The sequence below is a fragment of the Vanessa cardui genome, chromosome 10 (genome assembly GCF_905220365.1).
Source record: "Vanessa cardui chromosome 10, ilVanCard2.1, whole genome shotgun sequence".
NCBI classification, from domain to species: Eukaryota; Metazoa; Arthropoda; class Insecta; order Lepidoptera; family Nymphalidae; genus Vanessa; species Vanessa cardui.
This window is the reverse complement of record NC_061132.1, coordinates 2,026,277-2,048,428: the sequence shown is the minus strand read 5'-3', so window position 1 is coordinate 2,048,428 and position 22,152 is coordinate 2,026,277. Positions and strand designations below refer to the sequence as shown.

Here is a 22,152-nt window from a genome sequence, read left to right as displayed (position 1 = left end):
TACTCGCCGGCTCGGGACTTGCTTAAAGGTTTTGGAAGGGCGATCTATGGTGCGATATATTTTAGAATACGAATACGAGTGATGAATTAAGATATTATGAATTATGCTTGGCTTGATAACAGATATGAGTTTGTATGAGGAAGATGTTTTTTTTTTTTTTTAATTTAAACACGAATTAATACGCTTAGACCGAAGAATACAGAGCCAGATTTACCTCACATTTTTTTTTCATCTTATATCCGAAAATTTAAAACCGCAATTATTTAAATACTATAAATTCAATATATATGTTATTATCAAATATGTTAGTAAATCCATCAGGTGATAGAAAGATATCAAGAGCACAGCATCTAGACGCGTCGAACAAAAAAAGAATCAATCTATTCTCGTACCGGACTGAGTCAAGAATCTGAACCCAATTAGAAACGGATCGCGTTCCTAACGGCGCGCGAATCGATGACACACCACGGTTTGAACTTACGACAGGCCTTATTAAACCATCCGTCGCGTAATGGTTCTCCTACATACCTGATTAATAACTGCTAGTTCTATTTTGAACTTTAATTAATTAATACTAAGTTACATTTTTATAAATTCATCGAACAACAGGTGGCGCTGGAGTCATATCTATTATAATACTAAAATAATAAAGTATGCTGCAAAGCCTTAATATAACAAGCGCCTGTCTTCAAGCAGTATTTTGGTCAACGGTCTAAGACTTCACCATTTTATCAGTGAAGCGCCCCACAGCATGACGTTTCTTTTCACATAGCCCTCGGTCGATGGCTTAACATTCGTCTGAAGCAGCATATTATGCTTGTTCATTAGATATTTTAAAATTAAAAAAAAATCATCATATATGTTGTCATATGTCAAAAAGGTAGCCTATGTCCTTCATTGGAGTTCAAGTTTGCTTCACGCCAAATCTCATCGGATTCGATTCAGCGGTTTGGTCGTGAAAGAGTGACAGCAGAAATAGTCACTACATTTATAATAATAATATAGATATATATTTATTTATTGTTACTAACAATGTATTCATATGTGAGCAGTCACATTTTGTATCGGAAATCCGATAAATCGTTTCATTTCATCGGCGAAGTTTGAAAGTTAAAAAAACGAATACACGAACTTTAACCGTGCGTCTGATTTGTGAACTCGACAATTCAACACGGGTAACTTTCACTTGGATAACCGATTCCCGATTTTTGAACTCGACCTGAGAGGGATGTCGTGTAATGCCTGAGCCAATTTATACGTCGCGCGAAAACTTGTAACATAAGTCGTTTTAATTATGTCTGTATATGTTATATAGCCTGTTCCACTGGTAAGCTAGAGGCTTGGGACTACGACACCAATAATTGATACTATCCTAACTGGAGAGTTTGTACACTCCGCTAATAATAATAATTGACATCAAAATTGCCTTTAGGGATTTTTATAAAAGTTATAATTTTATGTACTATTTTTTAAATACATATAAAATAACATATTTTAAGCAACTTGGCATAATTAAACGATTTTCACTTCAATTCGAGTTATCGTAGTATAAATTGTTGGTGACGATTCGTTAGCAGGTCAACTCAATATCCCTTCAACGCACGACAGAGAGACACTATATACTTAAGCACGTGAAAGCCCAGTAGGCAACACTGGAACTGGCACTTAAGAAACAATAGAACATTTCAAATGTATTTATTTAAGTGACTATCAAAAAACATCCGAAGCCAAAACTTTCAGTACAAAATGATCAGTGCAATGAATGTAGGTACTCATCCTGTCCTTTAAATCCTTTAGACCTGAATTTTCCCTAAAAGTTAATTAATAACTCATCTACGTTTAGCCTTTGAGAGGCGTCGATTTTTTTAATCCCGAATGCTATCGCTCCAGACATCGCCAACCTTTTTTGCACACCGTACAAAGAGTATCGTCCGAGAGAGCGTACATAAAAACCCTTTAACTTATGATGAATTAGCGATCTCCTACGCTTTATGTCTCCCGCGTTATCTGACCCCCCTCCACCCCCCCATCGGTCACCCTTTCACACCCTAACCCCGGAGGCGAGTTTAGCGTACGTCAATATGAAGAATTAATATTAGCAGAAAAATCTCAAGGTTTTAAAAGTGTGAGCTTTAGAAATAACGCTGTAAACTTAAATATATGTTTTGCATACTTTGTTGATTTGAATATATACCAATTGAAATCTTGTCTATTTTAAAACAATAACATCGTATATTAAGACTACTACTGAATGGTGATAAGAATGCTTGCAGAATTTCCCCTTTAAATCGTTACTCCAATTCCCTGGGCAAAAACGTATCAGCGCTGTCGTCACCAGTGGAAGCAAGAAATCTAGATGTTATATCTTCTAGCAGTTTATAATATCAAGGGCAGGTACAGTGATATAATTAAACCTAAATTAGTTTTTATTTATATAAGCATATAATACATTTTCGTATGTTTGTCGATGTATCGAAATCGTAAGTTAATGACTTGTCCAAATGATGCTTCAATAAATCTAACGAGCGATCAAAAACAAACTAGGCGAGTCACCTCCCCACATCACGTTCTAAAGGGCATCCTTGTCGCTACATAATCCTTTTCCCTAAAAACTTCCCTCCCCGATAGGAGATGTTTTGATATCCCTCGGCATTCATTTATACGTGGCTTCTATAGAAAAACATTGACGTAAAAAGTGGGTTGAAAATGAGAGGGGGGGGGTGTAGGAAATTTGGAAAAGGTTGGCAACCGCTGTCGAAGTGACCGCTGAGTAGGGTCCGCATTATGTGGATAACGTCGTTATGTGTTGATCAATTTTAATGCGTGCTGACTGCGTGCTGTACCGACAGCAACAACATGAGACACATTTCCTGCTCCCAAATTCGAAATTCAAAAATGTCTTAAGAATTTTTTTTATTAAAATACAAGCAAAATTAAAAGGTTATTTAGTCTAACATCACGACATAATCTTCATACTTTATATATTTTTTTTGTTATTTCAAGTTTATCATTTATAAACAAAAAAGCATACATTTATAAAGCTCTTAAAAGCTCTTTTGTATCACATTCTGTATGATGTTACAATCGGTTCGAAATGTAAAATTTATCGAGAAGAATCAGTAAGAATATCATCAGTGACTCTGAACTTTTTAATATCATATATATATAATTTGTATAAAGCCTAATAAAATAAATCAATATAATATCTAAACATTACATAATATTTTTTTCTAATTTTCATGATAAATTTATCCCGAGATAATTAATTGTGTGGCAACATCGTGTGTACCGAGAGTAAGTCTTATGTTATGTTTGTGTTATTCATTCGTACTTTATAATATCTAATTATTATTGATATAAATGGCTTCTTTGATTTCAAATATTAGATACAAAATGGGAGCCCATTTTGTTTCTTGTGGTTGGAAGTACATAATATGTTATCAAATCCGGTTTAGTGGTTTTTCCCTTAGAACGATTTTGTAAAACGTCGATTCAAAAGTGCTATTTGAATAAAGTTTATTTTGATTTTGGCCGTGAAAGAGCAAGAGTTACTTTCGTATTTATAGTTGGTAGGTAAGTAGGTATTAGTATCGATGAAAGCGTTCGTCTTTTTATAATGATCTGAATATAATAAAGTATCCAAGCAATTTAACAAGTTTATTTATAATATATACAAATGTGTACAATGCCCCTTTTGATATTCGATTTTATGTATTTATATAAGTCCATGTAAAATGGTGTAAACACAGACTTGCTTAATTATTTATTTTAATTTTTGTTTGACCTTAAAAATTACTGAACCAATTTCGATAAAGATTTCAAGTCTTCACAGTCTAAAAATTTAAAAATTGTATTTTAATTAAAGCAATTTCTCGATAACATGTTTAATTAAAAAAATAAGTACTATGAAATATATTTTATAAATATATTCTAACATATAAAATTAAAGGTAGTGGGTAATAATCAAACTCTAAAACCTAATAAATAATCGTTATAAAGCCTATTAATAAATTCAAACAACGTAATAGCTGTCTTTAAAAATAATTAGTTTTTTACGTAAACAAAATTGTCTTAAATAAATTTAAACTCACCTCCATATAATAATTCCGAATTTTCATAATTTTTATTTTTGAATACGAAGCACTTTGAATTCATTTACACTTAATACACTAACATGAGAAATACTAATTAATTAAATAACAGTTTTTTAAAAATATTTATACGCGTATCCGAATTTTCAGTTGTAAAAAAAAAAATAGTGAAAAGCGCGCGCTGTCAAGATTGACAAGTTCAAAATTCGAACACCTCGTCGCATCAGACGCGCGCGAGCAACTGACGCACAGATAAACGCATAGCTCCTTATCTCTGTAATTAACATAACGCTCCCAAGCTCTCTGGCTCCTTCGAAACTAACATTTGCATAGCCAAAGAAATCATATGCAAATAACCGACCCCATTCACGACATTTAATATCGGAATCAATCGGTAAAACAGGTTTAAATATATGATGCGTCTTTGTATACATCTCAGATAAGATTAGGGTTAATTCACCCTCGAGGCCAGATGTCAATGTATTGATGTTTAGTCTCGTGAATAATACGAATATCGGAAATGGTTTTTTTATAATGCACCTTTACTTATCTAGCTTAAGAATGAATAATGGGACGTTTCTCATTCATGTCTGCGTTTTGATATAGAACGATATATCGTGAGCAGATGAAGTGTTAGGAATAATTTAATGTCTCCGAAATACTGAGCACGTAAATATAAGAATTCCCTGCGAGCTTGTGCATATTGTTATTTAAGAAAGTAACTTGAGAACTGTAAAATAATCGATATAAGTCATTATACTGTTAATACGTTGACTGTAGTCAGTAAATTAAAAAAAAAATCGAAATTTGAACATTAATGGAATTGAATCTAAAATATAATACAAATGCATAAATTGAATATATTATTGAATAATTAGACAAGACATGACCCCCGATAACAACGAAGTCCTGATCCCGCACCCTTTCGTGAGAAACAGACAGAAAAACGAGGAAACACTAATTATTATTCGCATATTAAACACCCGAAGTGAACCGGATTCGAAAATAATATCGAATAATTATTGAGAAAATATATTTATCCCGCATTAGCATATGCAAGTTCGAGAATAAATCATAGAACAATCGGGGGTGAGAGATTTATGCACGATCGGATACTCGGACTGGTTTCTGGTTTTAAATTTTTTTTAATTTATTGACCTACATGCTAAGGTGAGGGTTTGATCGGTTTTAATTATTTGCATATTAATATTGTACGTGAGAAAGTACGGGATCGATTTGAAGTTGTAACTGATGTCTCAGAGATTAATCGTCGGTATTGAATTAAGATTATTATTAATTTTAAAACTTGTTTTTAAGTTATGTTTTCTAATAATGTTCCCGTCAATAATTATTTTTAATTTACAGATAATTTCTAATAATTTTAATATATATGGTATATTTAAGGTGATTGTATTAATTAAAATATGACATTATAAAAAAAGCCTAATTCTATATGGAGCGAAACGATTCGTTGCCTTCAAGTTTGGAAACCAACAGCTCTTTGAATACATATTTTTTAATTAATTATCATTAATCTGTATTATGATCGCGATTACGAAGCGCATCGTTAAACAATTTTAAGACGTACATCTTTGTAATTAAAGTTCATTATTGGTTAACGAGTGATCAATTTTTTTATGAGAAAAATTATTGTTTCAGACATTCAATGCGCTCAGCGGTTATTGTTCGTATTAATACAATTTTGAATTTAGAATTACATGCGGCGTAAATTTAAATTAACGCATTCGAAATTCGAATTATGATTAGAATACCGCGTGGAGTTTCGATAAACGGCTGTGAAACAATCACAAAATGTTACGTTCATAATATTATTCGTAAAGAAATGTAACTTTATTCAAGTCTTTAATTAATTTTAGAGAGAAAATATAAATGAATTAAATAATTAATTCAAAAATAGAACAATATCCTACGGAACACTTGTATTTATTTTCAACATACATTCGAACATTCGAAATATAAAATTTTGGCCCTCTGGTATCGAAAGCGTACGTTGAACTTGTCACGGTACACTTAGCAACGTTTAATTGTTAAATTAATAAAAATAAATAACGGTTGAAGTTATTTTTTTTATAACTCGTTATCGGATCTTCATCTGGTGGGTTTGGTGTGTTTTATCTACCGTGTCCGGATATAATGACTTTCAGTTTATAACTGGATTTAATGAATCATTATTGCTATAATAACTATTACCATCAATAATAAATAATTCTGTGTCATTTTAGACAATAATGAATGTTTAATTAAATAATACAATAGTTACTTATTAGTTAGTATAAAATTGAATGCATCCAATCCATATTAAAACCGTTAAAGTGAATTCTGTAACGGAATCAATCCATTTTCAAAAACGTTCTATTTTCGAAAAATATAAATTTAATGTTCTGCCACATTTTAAATCGCACGATCGAGCGAACGTTCAGGAACGAGGAAACTCCTAAGTGCTGTAACCGATGAGCGCCTAACGACTCAATCTACGCACATTCAAATTGCCCTTTCCGAACGAAACCTCATTACTTCCCGAAATATAACCTCTATGGAGGCCATAAATAACCTAACGGCGCGCATATTTCAAAACAAGAAAAAAATAACACATAAAATTTCTTTGCCCCACGCGTCTAATGCTCAGGCTCGTCTCCATTGCTCGATAGATGGAGATTGTGTATGTCTATCTTTTTAATACTCAATTACATCAAAACAGAATTTAAATTATTTTTATAACTAACTTTTTAGTATTTAAATATTATATTTTAATTACGTAATATGTTAATATTAGATAATATATATGTACACGTAATCATTACCATAACTAAAAATAGGTTGGTATCTAAGCGGTAGTCATATTATGATATAAAAAAATAACAATGAGTAGTAGGTATGAACGAAATGTGTAGCAATATTTAAATATCCCGCAACTACAGCTTAGACAAAAATCTACAATTGAAATGAACAAATAAAGACAAAATATTCCGAAGTGCATAGCGACATTTGTTAGCGCCGGTCGCCGGGTGAGAAAGGAAACGAGGCGAGTGCGTTCCGCGCATAGATTTTTGCATTATTTTAGTATGCAAATGTCCCGCGATACCGAAGTCACTGTAAGAGCAATTTAAATTATTTTTTATGGCGCTCCGGAGTATTGAGAGTTCGCCAAGCGACGCGATTGGTCGGGCTCGCTTGATATTGTGTTCGTATTTTGAATTACCGATAGCGAGTTTAGAATTTAAGACGATTCGATTTTTTTTTGTTTATTTTTTTACTGCTCTTTGTTGGTAGAGTCGGAACACGAAAGATTTTTTTTTATATCACTTATGAAATGAAACGGTTAGTGAAGTATATTTCTGTCAACGACATTGTAAAACAAGTGGAACTGATCAAAGTATTTATTAGGAAGAATATGCAATACATAATTTGTATTTAAATTTAATGGAACAATTAAATTATCCCGGCTCCATAACTACCCCCCATTTAATCTCCGGAAAATTTACGAAATGTACGTTGCAAGGAAAAATCTGATTAGCTTCGATGATATATCGCTAAGAATTCCTCGCCTTAGTGCCTCTCATTTGAATATTAGACGCGTTATTGAAAAGAAAACTTTTTGAACGGCCCTCCGCAAGCTTTTAATGGTTATTGCTTCTTCCCTTGCTATCTTGTTTCCGAACGCAAAAAAAATCACTACGGTTCAGGTGCTTCATAACAATGTTTCATTCTAATTTAATAAATTTCAATTTTAAAACGTGTTTCGAAATTCGAACGCATCCGCGGAATTCAATTGTTTCTAATTCATTCCCGCTTATCATCTATTTGGAACGCGTTCTTAATTCGAACACGCAGTTTAAATATCGAACGGAAACGGATACGGTACTGATTCTAATTTCAAACGAAATATCGCAATGTTGCTATTGATAAAATATTTTGTGACGGTTACAATGTCGCTATTATATTGAACGGAAATTAACGATAATGACTAATAATGGGACGTCTGTGTCTGTATTGATAACGTTGGTAATATCTGATATACGATTCCTAGACTAAATAAATTGCTTGACAATGAACTATAAACAAAAACAAATAACCCGACCGGGTATACACTTAGGTGCTGAAACAATGGCGCTTGTTTCGCTGCAGATTCCTAAAGATCGTAGTCTAAATCCGACATCAAAATAACTTGCAATTTAAAAATAAATTAATGTAAAAAGTAAACGAAATATTCTTATAACAGATTCAGCCGTCTTGGAATAGAAACGATAAAAAATTTAATGAACACATTAATGACGTTATACGAATGCCAATAACGAGAGTCGGACAGTTTTAACTTTTCACAAGGATACGTGTCAACGGCGGCCATATTGTCTATTTTGGCGGGAACTCATAAAGCATGATTACCGGTAATGTCATGGTTTCATTCGTTCATTCGTTCCTGACGTTCTTTTAATATTGTTTGGGAGTTGGGGAACGCGAGTACGATTTATTTTGAATGATGTCTCTAGTGGGAATGCGACATTTGTTTTTTTTTTATATTATATTTTTAACGAAATGTACTTGAATTGTTGTGTTTTGTTTAATATTTATAGATTTAACATTGTCTATATATTTAGTTGCTAAGATAGAGCGTTAGGACTTTGAAGTGTTTTGTTTAACAGTTTTTAATCGTGAAAACGTAACAAGTACTTTTGTAAATCAATTTATAAAACTGTACTTTGTTCTTATGATATTAAAGTAGGTACCTACTCATATACAATCCACTCTCTTATTTCAAAATACAAATATATTCCTTTGTATCGAATAATCTTGTATATTTTTTTATAAATCAAAAGCGTCGATCCATTCATTCCTACTGTGTTACGCGTATCTCCCGAAGGGTCACAAAAACCGAGATATATTTGAACAATGCCCTTCGCCCACGTGGGGAAGACGAGAATTACGTATGCTAATGTAGATGATCCTTCCGTCAGACCTCCCTGGATCGAGTCCATCGATTATAAATATTCGAGACTCGATTGCAATGTTTAGTTTTTTAATTTAAAAATAGAATAAAATGAACGATTTATGAACATCAATGTTACCAAAATAATAATCCGAATTGGAACAATCACAACAATGAATAGTAATATTTCGCTAACAGACGCTTTGAATGTATAACAAAGATATTTTTTTCTTACACATTTCGTAACATAAAAGCTCGTTCAATGTAACTTTACGTTGAATGACCGTGTGACCTCCAAGTATCGCGCACTGGCACACGCCCAAAACAAATAGATCATTCACTCACTCCATTTCCTTCTCTGTACATGAATCAATTGCGTTCGATTCGAAAATCAAAAATTCAAATCGTGACAAAACGACATGTCACTAATGAGCCAATAACTCGCGAGACAATAGCGCGTGGGCGTTCCGAATTCGAAATTATCACAAAAGAATATTAATGTAACACTTATTCAAATACAAAGCGATACATTCGAAATATCGATAAGTCAGAGTCGGTGAGGACCTGACGGGACGAGTAAATATTACTGTTAATTCCTGTCATTAATAAGAATTATCAAGCATCTTTGCATGCATCAGCTTACTTATCGTATTTAAGAAATGAAAAAAAGTTGCATCAAGTTTTAGTCCTTGACCTACGGAACCCTAATTATCTCGTCGTCTAATTTGAATGGTGACGGCGACAAACTTTTTTCTATCCCAATTTGAATTATCGAAGGCATTGTGACGGATTCGATTTTTTTTCCACTTCCCTTTTATGTCGGAGCACACCTTTAATCGCTTCGTATTCAAATTTGGAACGCATTTTTTTTTTAAGAATTATAAATATTGTTTATGATTTCTGTCCCCCGTGCGGCATTATTGCCGTTTCCTGCTGTCAGCGATTGTGAATGTAGCGCCGATGATGGAGGACAAATGCGCGCGAGTCTACAATGCATAGTTTTGTTTTTTAGTGTGGCATGAGCTGTCAGAGTCCAGAGCTCAATCCGCTTGCATTGTTACGGGTGTTATAATACATGACAATTATTAATATTGTTTTTTTTTTTTTAATTTGCATCTGTCATTGAAACACAAAAACAACCCTAAAATTACGGATCTCAGTAAAAAAAGCGACTAAATTAATAACATTATAATGTCTACAGATTAAATAGCTCAATTTTTTATTAATAAAAAAAAACTCAATCAAGTCGATCGAGGAACAAATTAGACGAATGGCGGGTTCCTTTGTCTTGGCCCTAATGAGTTTTAAAGTCGATTATGGCAATTTTTCATAGAAAAAAGCGAGTGATGTATCGCCGGGATCAATCACTGTTGCCCACAAATTGCTCCGACGCCATATCGGATCCGAATAAATGACTCCATTTTGAATACGCGTTACGATCACCTTTTGTCGATTGCCATTGTTGTACAATTGTGACTTATAACTTATAGTTTAGTCCTAGGCCTTGGTTATGAGGCTTTTTTGTCAATAAATCTTTATTAAACTATTTATTGGACGACAAATGATGGCACTTTATTATTGTTTGAAACGTGTCATATGAAGACAGCGCTATAGGTAGGTAGTTTATACATGTAAAATACTTTTATCTATATCTTAGTACCTACCCATAAATTTATATTGCACGATGATATGATGATCTTATTAGAATGATAGAGTTTGGTCTGAGAATAATTATCAATGTCAATAGTAAAAAACCAAACTGTAAAAGTTTACTTTCGTATTAGAATTATAGGTATTGAGAAGCACAAATAATTTGTACTAACACTAAATCATACCTACACAACCTACCCATGACTTTAATACCTACCTAGGATATTTTTTTATGTGCGTACATTAATTCAATGAATGTTATCTCACTATGAGATATCTAACTAATAATGGACAAGCAATAGTCTACCAGGTAAATTTACCTTTTATTTTACATATAGATACCTATCTATTAAACATAAACATAACTCTAAATAGGTCGAATATAATCTCGTATCAAGTACAACGTAACGGTCATTGCTTTATCAATTATTTAATATGAATATTGGTCAGATGTTCGTAGTTAAATAATAAAACAGGCGATACCGGAGGGTAACGAGAATTGGACCATAAACCAAAATAAACTGTCAAAAAAATAAACTGTTAAAAGCCTGCCCGGAACTGTCCGTCACATTCTATATTCAAACAGGCCAATGCCTGAATGGCTGTATTGTTTTAAAATCCGAACGCATAATGAACGGTCGTTCTTTTTTCGAAAATCTTAATCGGCGTCTTTCACTTCATTTGAGTTTCGAACGGTTAGGGTTCTTTACAAAAATCGATTAAATCGGGTTTTTATTTATTCAATACAGGTATTGAAATTCATGGAATTTCGTTGTCATTTCATTGACTACGTACCATATCTCTGAATTGTTTGAATTTTGATATCTAATTAAGTTAAATACATTTTGATTTAATCAACAAATATATGTCAAAATCCCTTATTGAAATCTATTGAAATCTGCTTCGGACTTAGCCATTCAATTTTAAAATTAGAACATATTCGCACCAACTAGAATGCAGGCATGTTTGATTATTTTAAAACGTAGTAGGTACTTTATTGTTTTATCCCGATTATTCGCTTATAGCTTTGTTTTGGCGGGAATTGTTAGCGGTTGTAATTCAATACGAATTAACGGAGAGCGATTTGAAATGAAATGTCAAAGCGTTCTTTTTTCGAATTTGAATTTCGGATTATATTTTTCGAACACCGTTATAATGGATTTCAATAAACCCATTGCAACAATACAAGGCCTTGCGATTTGCAAGTCCAAGCTTCGATTCAGATTCAGACATTTTTACATTAAACTAACTAACTATACCTACTGTAGTATACCTGCCTATAACTAGATTATATATATGTAAGTATGTCTATTTCATTAGGAGTAATTTACTTAAAAGAAAAATGTGTAAGTTTCCTCACGAAAGTTAAATGAAATGTCAATCCATATAATCTAATTTACCTTAAAGAGACACAGCATCCTCATAACGTACCTGAAAAAGGAGGTTTCCCATTAGATATTTTCTCGTAAAATAAAAAGTCCTCGAACCAATAAAAATATCAGCCAATAAGGATATTATCGGAGTTGGAAGAAAACCTCACGTCATATAAGACATGGGCGTGTCCCGGGCACGCCTTGTCGCCTCTTCCACAGATAAAATAAAGACCACTTTCCAATAACATCTATCGACCTTCGATCGGTTCCGAACGCCCTCACTATCTTACAAGATATCGAGAACGCCTTCTTAAGAACACGAAAAAATACATTCTCAACCTTATTCCGTTACAACAACTCTGAATATCGCTCGCATGTATGCGCAGTAAAATATATTGATGCGGTATCGGTTTTCCATTAGCGAGTTCACTCGAAATTGAACTTTATCTCTTTCAAATACGGCTCGTATTCCTGTGCGACATCAGCAAGGAATGTATTGACGTGTTATCGGGTATGCCGTTGTCCTTTTCACTCGTATGCTCCTCGCGTATACGCGTCCCTGTCGTCGCGAGATGAAGACAGGGTTTTCTTTGTAATATCTGCGCATTCTTTTCTCAATTGTAAGCAATAATATTCCCGACTCGCTCGCTAGAGGTCGCCTTCAACGGTATCTTAAATATGACAATGAAATATTTTTCGAAGGAATCCTTTTCACTAAATTGAGATGTTCGCATAGGAAAATGTTACGACGTAACAATAACATACATTAATTAATAACTTCGATAACATATACTATAATTCTGTCAGTATATTTTGTCTCGTTAATCCATAGCGTCTAAACTAAACCAAGATAACAACGGCTCGTAAATTAAAACATACCTCAATCCGTAGACGGAAGTGGTGTAAGTCAGAAATTAAGAAAAACAAATAAATCATTTTTTTTAATCACAGATGCATTTTATGATGTCGTCTCTATCGCTCGTATATTTTTCTTACGCTCAACGTGTTATTTCTGAACTAGAAATATCTCGAAACGTAAATAATGGATGATACATGTGACGGCCGAGTATTAATTCGAATTTCGAACACTTGAATTTAAACGTACAAGATTTAAATAAAGTATTATGTTTGTCAATTTTTAACGTCTTTTTAGTTATCATTACATAGTATAAAACAAAGTCACAACAAGTTGAATTGATGTGATATTTGTACTTACTCACATATATATTGATATATTTTAAGAGGTCCATAAAACAATACGAACTGTCATTACTGATTACCATCATACATAGTATTCCATCACAGACCTACCATTAGTAGGAAATTAACTAATCTTCAAATATTATGAGATGAAACGATTTTGTCCGTCCAAGTCGTTAGTTATACCGGAGATTTTTTTTATTCTGGACACACAATTATAAAAATAACATTACAATGCTGAAGTTTATGGCGATCGTAAAATAAATCCAAAGGTTAGGTAGGTACCTACATGGACTTTAATTATATCGACGAACTCACATTTCTTTGATAATAGATATTTGTGACTTTTATAGCCATTTAGAAAATAAAAAAAGAGTTATAGTAAATAGTTCACTCAGAGTTGTAATGAGTTTCAAATCAAATCAAATCAAAATAAACTTTATTCAAGTTGGCTTTTACAAGCACTTTTGAATCGTCATTTTACAATTAAGTGAAGCTAACACAGGTTCGGAAAGTAGATTCTACCGAGAAGAACCGGCAAGAAACTCAACACTTACTGTTTTTTAACATTTAATAAATATAAAGTCATGTTAGTTAAATACAATTATTTAAATTAATACTAATATCATAATAGTTTAAAAGTTATATCGACGTTTGGATATTTGGTGTACCTAAAGTGTTGAATGATATGGGTAACAGTTGTGATGCTGAAGATCAGCCTAGTATGGTGGATGAAAGTGGTTCTACAAGTAACCAATATATGTAGAGCCGTTTTAAGACAGATATTCTTGGACACAAAGAGTTTGTCGTAATATTAGAAATTCAAAAATAATGGCTCCACGTTTCAACAGGTGTATTCTGCAATATTTTAGGGTCAATATGCAAGAGATTATTAATTTGTTCATTCAACTTTTAGATTCTGGGATTACATGACAATATAATTGTAAAGTTACCACCGATGATGGTACACATACCATCAAATCAATGTCAATTAAGCCGCTTAAGGACCTACCACCACTTATAGAAACGGACCTTACTGTTATTATATTTCTTTAAATGTCACTGCCACCATGAGATGATACCGAATCCTCTGTGTGACTTCTATAATACTCACTTTTCAAACCTTACCACCATAGCAAAACATATATGAGTGGTAGATTAAAAAAAGAGAAGCATATAGCTTTACTAGGAAAATTTGTATTTACTCATATAGGTATACAAAAACTCTTGCCTAACTATTATAGAATCAGATATAACAACAACAAGAGTAATAAAACAGTACAGACATACAAAAAACATTAGCATGTAGCAATGAAACCGATCAAGATATACAAACATTTTTTTACTGACTTCATACACGACTCAATAGAAACACACTCAGACTCTGTGTTGACTGATTAACATTAAATAACGTTTTAAATGCTCCACGTACATCATTCCCTCTAATAATGTACACCAATGTAGTGTCTATGTACACATAATTAAGACTATAATCGCATTTCTCGTATATCCACTAAGGACTTTATTAACTTATTTATAGAACTCGTGATAAGAAAAGATTTCAAATGGAAAAATATAAAACAAATACAGACTACTAATCAAAATTTAATTTGATATTATGAGGTGTAATTGCAAATTATTATGCGATTCGAAACTATATGTATTTTATACGCCATTTTTTTATATTCGATACGTAAGATAACTTAGTCCTTGATTTTAATTTAATTGCTAATTAGTTTAATGTACAATAACTTAGGTAAATGTTTTATTTTGACTTATATAACGAACTGATCTTTTTAAATTTAGAATGAGATTTTTCGTCTTGTATTGAACAAAGGATTAATCTGAACGATCTCTAATGATTAGTGAAGTTTACAAATAAACTTGTAATGCAACGCCATGTGACTGCCCAGCGGTGGGACAGTGACGTAATACATCATATCCTCGATTTGAAAATCGAATGACCATTTTAACTGATTCCATCGCATTGTAGTTGTCATAGCTGTCACATTACGAGGTCAAATCATCTTTATTGGCGATAGCTCGGACCAGTCGACATTAATAAGCGATATCCGGTAACCTTTCATACGTATTGCACGTGTTTACGAATATTTAGACGAATAACGACTTTATATAAACGTAGGACGATATAAATTTGTGTGATGATATTTTTTTATGATTTTATAGTTAAGCCCTTTTTGTATCGGTGAATGTTTCAATAGAAATGTTACGTGTTAGTAAATCGCTTTTTAGTTTTTTTTTTTATTAATTGTATTTAAAAAAGTAATTGAGATATTATTTTTCAGAGTAAATATCATCTTGATTAATATTATAAATGTGATGTTAGTTTGTTTATTTGTTACGCTTTTACACTTTAACTAGTAATATATGCATAAACGCTATCCCGGGGTATTTAAAGCTACCTGTTGGGTTCCCCCTCCCCTTCCCACTCCTCTTTATACACAGGCAGAAACTATTTGAATATAAAATATACAAAACTTTAAGGAAACTTCGAAGTTCGTTTAAAAAAGATCTCTGGTTTCGTTGGCAATATATTATGGTTAATATGAAGGGCAAATTAGAAAACCCTTATTTAACAAAGTCGGTAGTTAAACTAACTGCTTGTCCGGGAACTATTGACCCCAATTAAGGCGATGGCCCGTGACGGGATACGCAAGTAATCCGGGATCATTCCGATAAAACACCTCTTAGTGGACATCTTACCCTTGTACCCGGGATGACTTTAAACGCGATCATGACTACTTAATAAAGCGATCATTATTAATCTCATTTAACTATTTAAGTCAGAGATTAAATAAATTTCAAAAACAGCAAAAAGGTTTTTTATTAGGCATAATATTTACTATCTTTATTGTTTGTATGACAAAATATTTAAAAAAAAAAATTAAACATCTTCCAGTAGACGAACCAATACATAACATTGACAAAGAAATATATAAAATTATATTTATAGCGACAAGGTCGTGCCTCTTGTTAAAGCTGTCCGTCAGTATTTTTATTACAATCCAATATGGCGCTATGGAGTTTTCTTTAATCTATGCATATTATAAAAATTGGAGTGTCTGTTTGTAATATTAAAATAGTTTTACTCAATGCAAATATACATAATTGTTACAATTTTTTGTCGGTCTGTCTGTCAGTTTGTTCCGGCTAATCTCTGGAACAGCTGGAACGATTTTGACGGGAACTTCACTGGCTAACTGATATAATAGGGACTAACTTAGGCTACAATTTTTTTTGTTATATTCAAAGGCGTACAAGGCACAGCTAGTCAAAACTGAAAACACGCAATTTTTTATTTCATTGAATCAATAAGGCTGTGGACTGTTAGATAAATATCTTATAGAAAATTTCACAACGGAATGTTGAAATGAGTAATAATTTTGAATTGAAACGTATCTAAGTTCGAAATTCAAATCGCACGTAACCCTGGCCTGTAGGGGGCGCCCCGGAGGGCAAGAGATCGAAGGCCGGACATCCAGGCAGCACCCTCAAACCGATACTATGAAGTATTTATTGAGTTGCGGCTAACCAAAAGTATTTTATTGTTGAGTTAGACCCTTTCTGCAGACGGCTACCACTTGACAGGGAATATTGAACTTTATTTATAAACAATAAGGTTAATTTTCGAGTGACGTACGAGGTGTTATAGTCATATTAATTGGCGTTGTTTTCGTAAGTAAGTGAAATAATTTGTCTGTTTGTGTTGGAAGCCGCTGTCCGTTTGTTCTTTAATTTGAATGGTTTTAAAACGTTATTTTGTTTAAGTAATGACTTGTATTGTTGCTTTATTGTTTATGAGAAGTAAGACTAAGAGATTAATGGTTCTGACGACGGCGAAGGTCACAGGTTCGATAACGCGTTGAAGTTGCTAAATGTCGTTTTTGTCGTATCGCTATGAGGTTAAATAATAATTATTGTATAGACGATAGACATAACCACGAGATAAGAAAATAAATATTTTCATAAGCAGCACTAAAATAGCTAGTTATTGTTATACTTCAAATAATTCATATAATCTTCAGAGTTTCTTCCAGGAAATTTTATATTATATTTGTTGTATTTAACAACAAATATAATATAAATTTTCCTTCAAGTCAATGTTAAAATAAATGTAAAAAGAAAGTTCAATCGTATTAAATATCGGTTTGACGCTAATGGCGCGTAATCGAAGAGTTTGAAAACAACAGGTGCCGGGAATCAAACCCACTGACGGTTACACGGGACATCTGCTATATCGCTCTATTTTAAGTCTATGCTTTCGAATCGATGAATATTAATGTATACGCTTTAATTTGTTTTTAATTATCACTTTATTAATTGAAAGTTTATGTTTTTTACGCCACCGTTTAAATTATTGTGTATAAGCGTTCATTTAGTTAAAAATAACATAACACTACTAGTACGCTTTCGTGATTACCTTTTAATTTGTCATTTTACAAAACTATATTTATAAGAACCGGCAAGAATCTCACTTGTTTTCCTTTTCCAGAACATAACGTCAGTATTACAGACGATGCCAAATAAATTCAACAATACAATTCTTATAAGCCAATAAACAATATAAAATAGAAAATATGACCACTTTACGATCCAATGGGGGAGAAGGTATCTTTGAAACTCATCCGATTTCCGAACGATGCGCCCCGCCGGAAGTGCGTCGAGCGGGAAAATAGGCGGAAGTTTCGGGAAAAAAAATATATCGTCGAAGAAAAGAAATTTGCATGCGAAAGGGGCACTTTTGTGACGATCGGCCGCGAATTTGTCAGATTGCCGATCCGAAAACGATTTCGACACTTTGTTATGCTAATGCGAGATGTGGATTCTTATAGACTGTTTGTATTCTTTATTTCCTTGCAAATGACGGTCTCAGTGCAGCCCTCTTGGACGCCGAACTAATATTTGAAAGAAATCTTGCAGTATTGCACGACACAACTTAGATGTAGCCTCGGCAAAATTCATCCGATTACATATGAAGTACGCTATCCCAAATTATCAATAGTTATTTCTTATGTGAATATCTTTACGCAAATGTAATATCTTGTAACATCTAATGATCTAATATAGGTATTCATCAATTTGACGCGTCGATTTATATGCAATTGATTTCTCGAGTTGAACTGACGCGAGAATCTATAGCGACGAATAGCGTCGAATGGCACGATAGGGAGCTATTTCTATTCCAAATCTAACTCAAACTCAAATTCCTTTATTCAACATAGAAGCTTATTGATGGTACTGATTACTTATTGGTCGTGTAAATCGGCAGTAATGGGTTTTATTGAATTTGCCGATGCTACATCTATGTTGTGTCGTACTGTACCAATATTTGAAAGAAATCTGTCGTTAGTTCAGTTTAAACAAATTAATTGTCGTAATAATAATCAGCGGGGAATTTCTCTACGAACATTAAGCAGTCGCTATATCAAAGGCGAACTTCGTGAAGCAACATAAAAGTCGACCAAAAATTGAACGTTTAAAAATCGAATTCCGAATTCGAAGCCAGAAGCGCGCGTAATTAGACAGGTGATTCGCTAATTCGAAAAAGGAATTCGTCTTAATTCCGCTGCGGGCCTATTCTGGATTACGATCGGCCACTGTGGGAACGTCACGTAGAATAATCGGCATTCGTACAAAAAGTCGTCGCTGTGCGAGATTGTGGACGAATTAACGAACACTTCAAACTCGGCCAACTCGATTGACCCTTTATTTGGACTCTCCTGACTGCGTACTAAGTTTCATAGTTAAAAAACTAAGGCGCGCCGGGGCGAAGATGTAAAGTTGTTCAACTTGCAGTGAATTTTCTCGGGATTAAAGTTAATTTCGAAAGAACGAAATTTAGCGGCAGCAGCCGCCTTTTTGTCTGTTTGGCAGTTTTTATGTTTCTCGTAGTACGCTTGGGAATATTCAAGAGACTTAGGCGAACATGACGTGACAAGCTATTTGTTTACATCCGAGCCGTATTCTCGTGACGACTGCGTCGAAAGCGAGATCGTGACGATGAAATATCTCGAAAGCATTTCAATAATTTAATGAAACATAAAAAAACATGTCGCGTGTAATGTTTTCCTTAATAAAAGTATCGTCTGAAGTCTGTCAGAAGCGATTATAAAGCTATTCGCGAGGATCCGGGGAGCCATTACATAAGCGTTGGACATTCGTGCAGAGTTAAAAGTCGAACAGCAGAACTGATTATATCCGAGACGGCGATCGATCAAGCCCCCACTTCCTCTGCGCGCGCGCAGCGAGGTCAGGGCCACAGTAAATGCGCTCACGCTAGCGTCTGTTGCACGTATGACTTGTATGACGTGACATGTTATATGACATCATAGCCGTATATGTTGCCACGCTATTATACACTCTGTTTCGAGAGCCACTAGAGCCATTAGCTGGTGCAGGCATTGGATGTTCATTCCGCTGGGCACACTGTACAGTGTCCGTGAGTTGTAACCTTAAATTTTTTCAAGCAATATTGTGTCTTTACAATATTAGAGTAGCGATTGTTTTCCCAGTGTCTCGTTTAGACGCGAATTAGTCGCGCATTGTAAAAATATTGCTTTTTCAAACATGGCCGATATGATCTTCGAATGCGCACGCCACTTCCGCTCTTATCCAATCGCGATTCGTTCTATCTTACACGAATTTTATTGTTTCACGTCTTTGTTTTTACGCCTTGAGTAATGATCAGCGTTGATCTCGGTGTTCTTCTACATTACTTTTAATATTACACTTTTTGCTGGCATTTATTTCGCAACGAACGTTTTCGTTTGTTTATAGATACTTAGACACGTACTAAAGAAGTGCAATTCGCAATTGTATTTTCATGCTTCACTGCCGATCAGCTGCAGTAAATTTTACAATTATATATTTTTTGCGATCGCGAAATGTGCCGGAGTTGATTAAACGCTTTTAACAGGTAGCTGATCATTAATGAAACAATTTACGAAGCGTTTACGATCGGTGCAAAAACGCGGTTCGATCGAAAATCGAATTTGCGGATCGTTCGAACGAGAGCGCGTCGGCGGCGACTTCAAAGCGACCATTTTGACAATTAAAACGCTACGCATCGCGCACATTGTCTCCTCGAGACCGCGTGTCCTTGGCAGGAATTCGAAATACAGAACCTCCTTTTTATTCGGAACCGGTTTGATTTGTGCCCGCTCGAGCGTTTTTTGCGCGATCTTGTTTATGCCGCGTTTAATTTTTAATTTCTCTTAACATTACCCACAAACGAATGTTCCTAACATGTCTCAAGTTGTATACTCTTTAAGAGATACAATTATATCGGACGAGTTCGCTTTTGGTGAATTTAAAGTTTTAAGAGACTTCATTACTTACTAAATCGGTTCCTTCGATAAATGTCCAGTTTCTTTATGCCTGTTAATTATATCCGTGGATAATTAAAATAATCGATTAATATTCAAATCGAGTAATTATGATCATATTTTCGATGGAATACCATCATTTTATATCTGTTTTCATCGAATAATTTATTAAAAAAGGGTACATCGTTCAGTTTTAAAACGTCGTAAAATTAGAACTATCGGTCGTAATATCGAATTTTAATGTTTGATTTTAGTCGAAAACGTGGCAAGTGCCAGCGGTGTCCGAATAAGTCAGCTTTTTATTGCCCATAAAATTTTAAGACCCCATCGGTAGTTGCCTCTATCTGTTGTCAAACGATCGATTTTAAACTCAGTTTTCGTATTGATGCGAGTTTACGACACACGAACTCACATAATTATTGTTTTTTGTCACAAATGAAAACATAAATATATATTTTTTTAACGATCGTAAATATGAATTCCTATATCGATAATGCCTGTGATATAGGAAACTAATAAAAACGTTTTAAATTAATAACAATTTCACTATTCGATGCGTCGTCGACTCGTTGTCAATTGCGTTCTTAAAAAAAAATACGAGTGTTATATTTTTTTACAAGCAAACAGGTGCTTAGTAGATTGTAACAGTGAAAGCGAACCAAATGACGGAATGAATGACACTTCAGTTCATTAATAATATAAAAAGTCGTATCTATGAATGTTACATTTGCTCGTATTCGTTGATAAGTCGGTCGGTGAATCGGGTTCAATTGGCTAACTATCGACTTTGCAATCAGAACGGATTGATCAGTTATCTGATAATAGGCCTCCAATTGACTGGCAGTGCGCCACGGGAGCACTGCGTGATTGGTTTCTCACTACGTTATGTTAAATTCATAACGTCAAATATTGTCTAAAACTTTAAAGGATTCATCTTTTTTTTTTAATTATCTACATAATACGTCACTACGTTTGTTATTCTGACATTCTTTTGTTTTTTTTTTTTAAATCATTATGTATTTACTTAACCTTACTGACGAAGTAAGGTATTATTCATCATTTAATATTTAATATTGCACAGATACAAAAAAGCGTTCCATTTTACGATAATTACTGGGCACAGATATCGAACATCTGTAACCAAATGCCACAAAGTTAAAAAACTTTTTCAAATCCCTCGGAACCCTTTTAAAATTCGAACTCAAAGACGAGAATCAATAAAGCGGAATGAAATTTTCGCGCGTAAATCGCTGAGGGGCGGGAAACAAAGATGGCTCACTTAAGACATCGAACGTGATCAGTTTGCGAAAAAAAAAACATCTTAAGTACCTCTTTACCTGTGTAAGAGGGTCCCTTTCAACTTGTAAACATTGGTCGGGTTCAAGAAATCGCTTCGAAGTTCGCCCTCCCTCTGACTTTTATTTCTTTTGTGTTTGTTATCGAGTTTTGTGATTGTCTATGTTGTTTGTTTTTTTTATTGGCAGATTGTAAAATTATTGCTGTAATTTTTTTTATATAACCATAATAATCTAAGACTCATTATTTTA

At 33.7% G+C, this 22,152-nt stretch overlaps 1 protein-coding gene across 10 annotated transcripts in view; it reads right to left on the bottom strand.

The window, feature by feature from the left end:
- The window catches only part of LOC124532916 (homeobox protein cut), a 131,544-nt gene that overhangs the window by 78,324 nt on the left and 31,068 nt on the right, over positions 1–22,152 (bottom strand). For 2 of the 10 annotated variants that reach the window (XM_047108040.1, XM_047108041.1), the window contains one exon: positions 12,087–12,117. The exons of 7 other annotated variants lie outside the window; for them this stretch is intronic. In XM_047108040.1, coding sequence (XP_046963996.1) covers positions 12,087–12,110 — 24 coding nt within the window. In that variant the 5' untranslated portion in view covers positions 12,111–12,117. Of the gene's footprint in view, positions 1–4,091; positions 4,324–12,086; positions 12,118–22,152 lie in introns of those variants that run through there. One more of the 10 variants, XM_047108039.1, reaches the window with a different exon arrangement.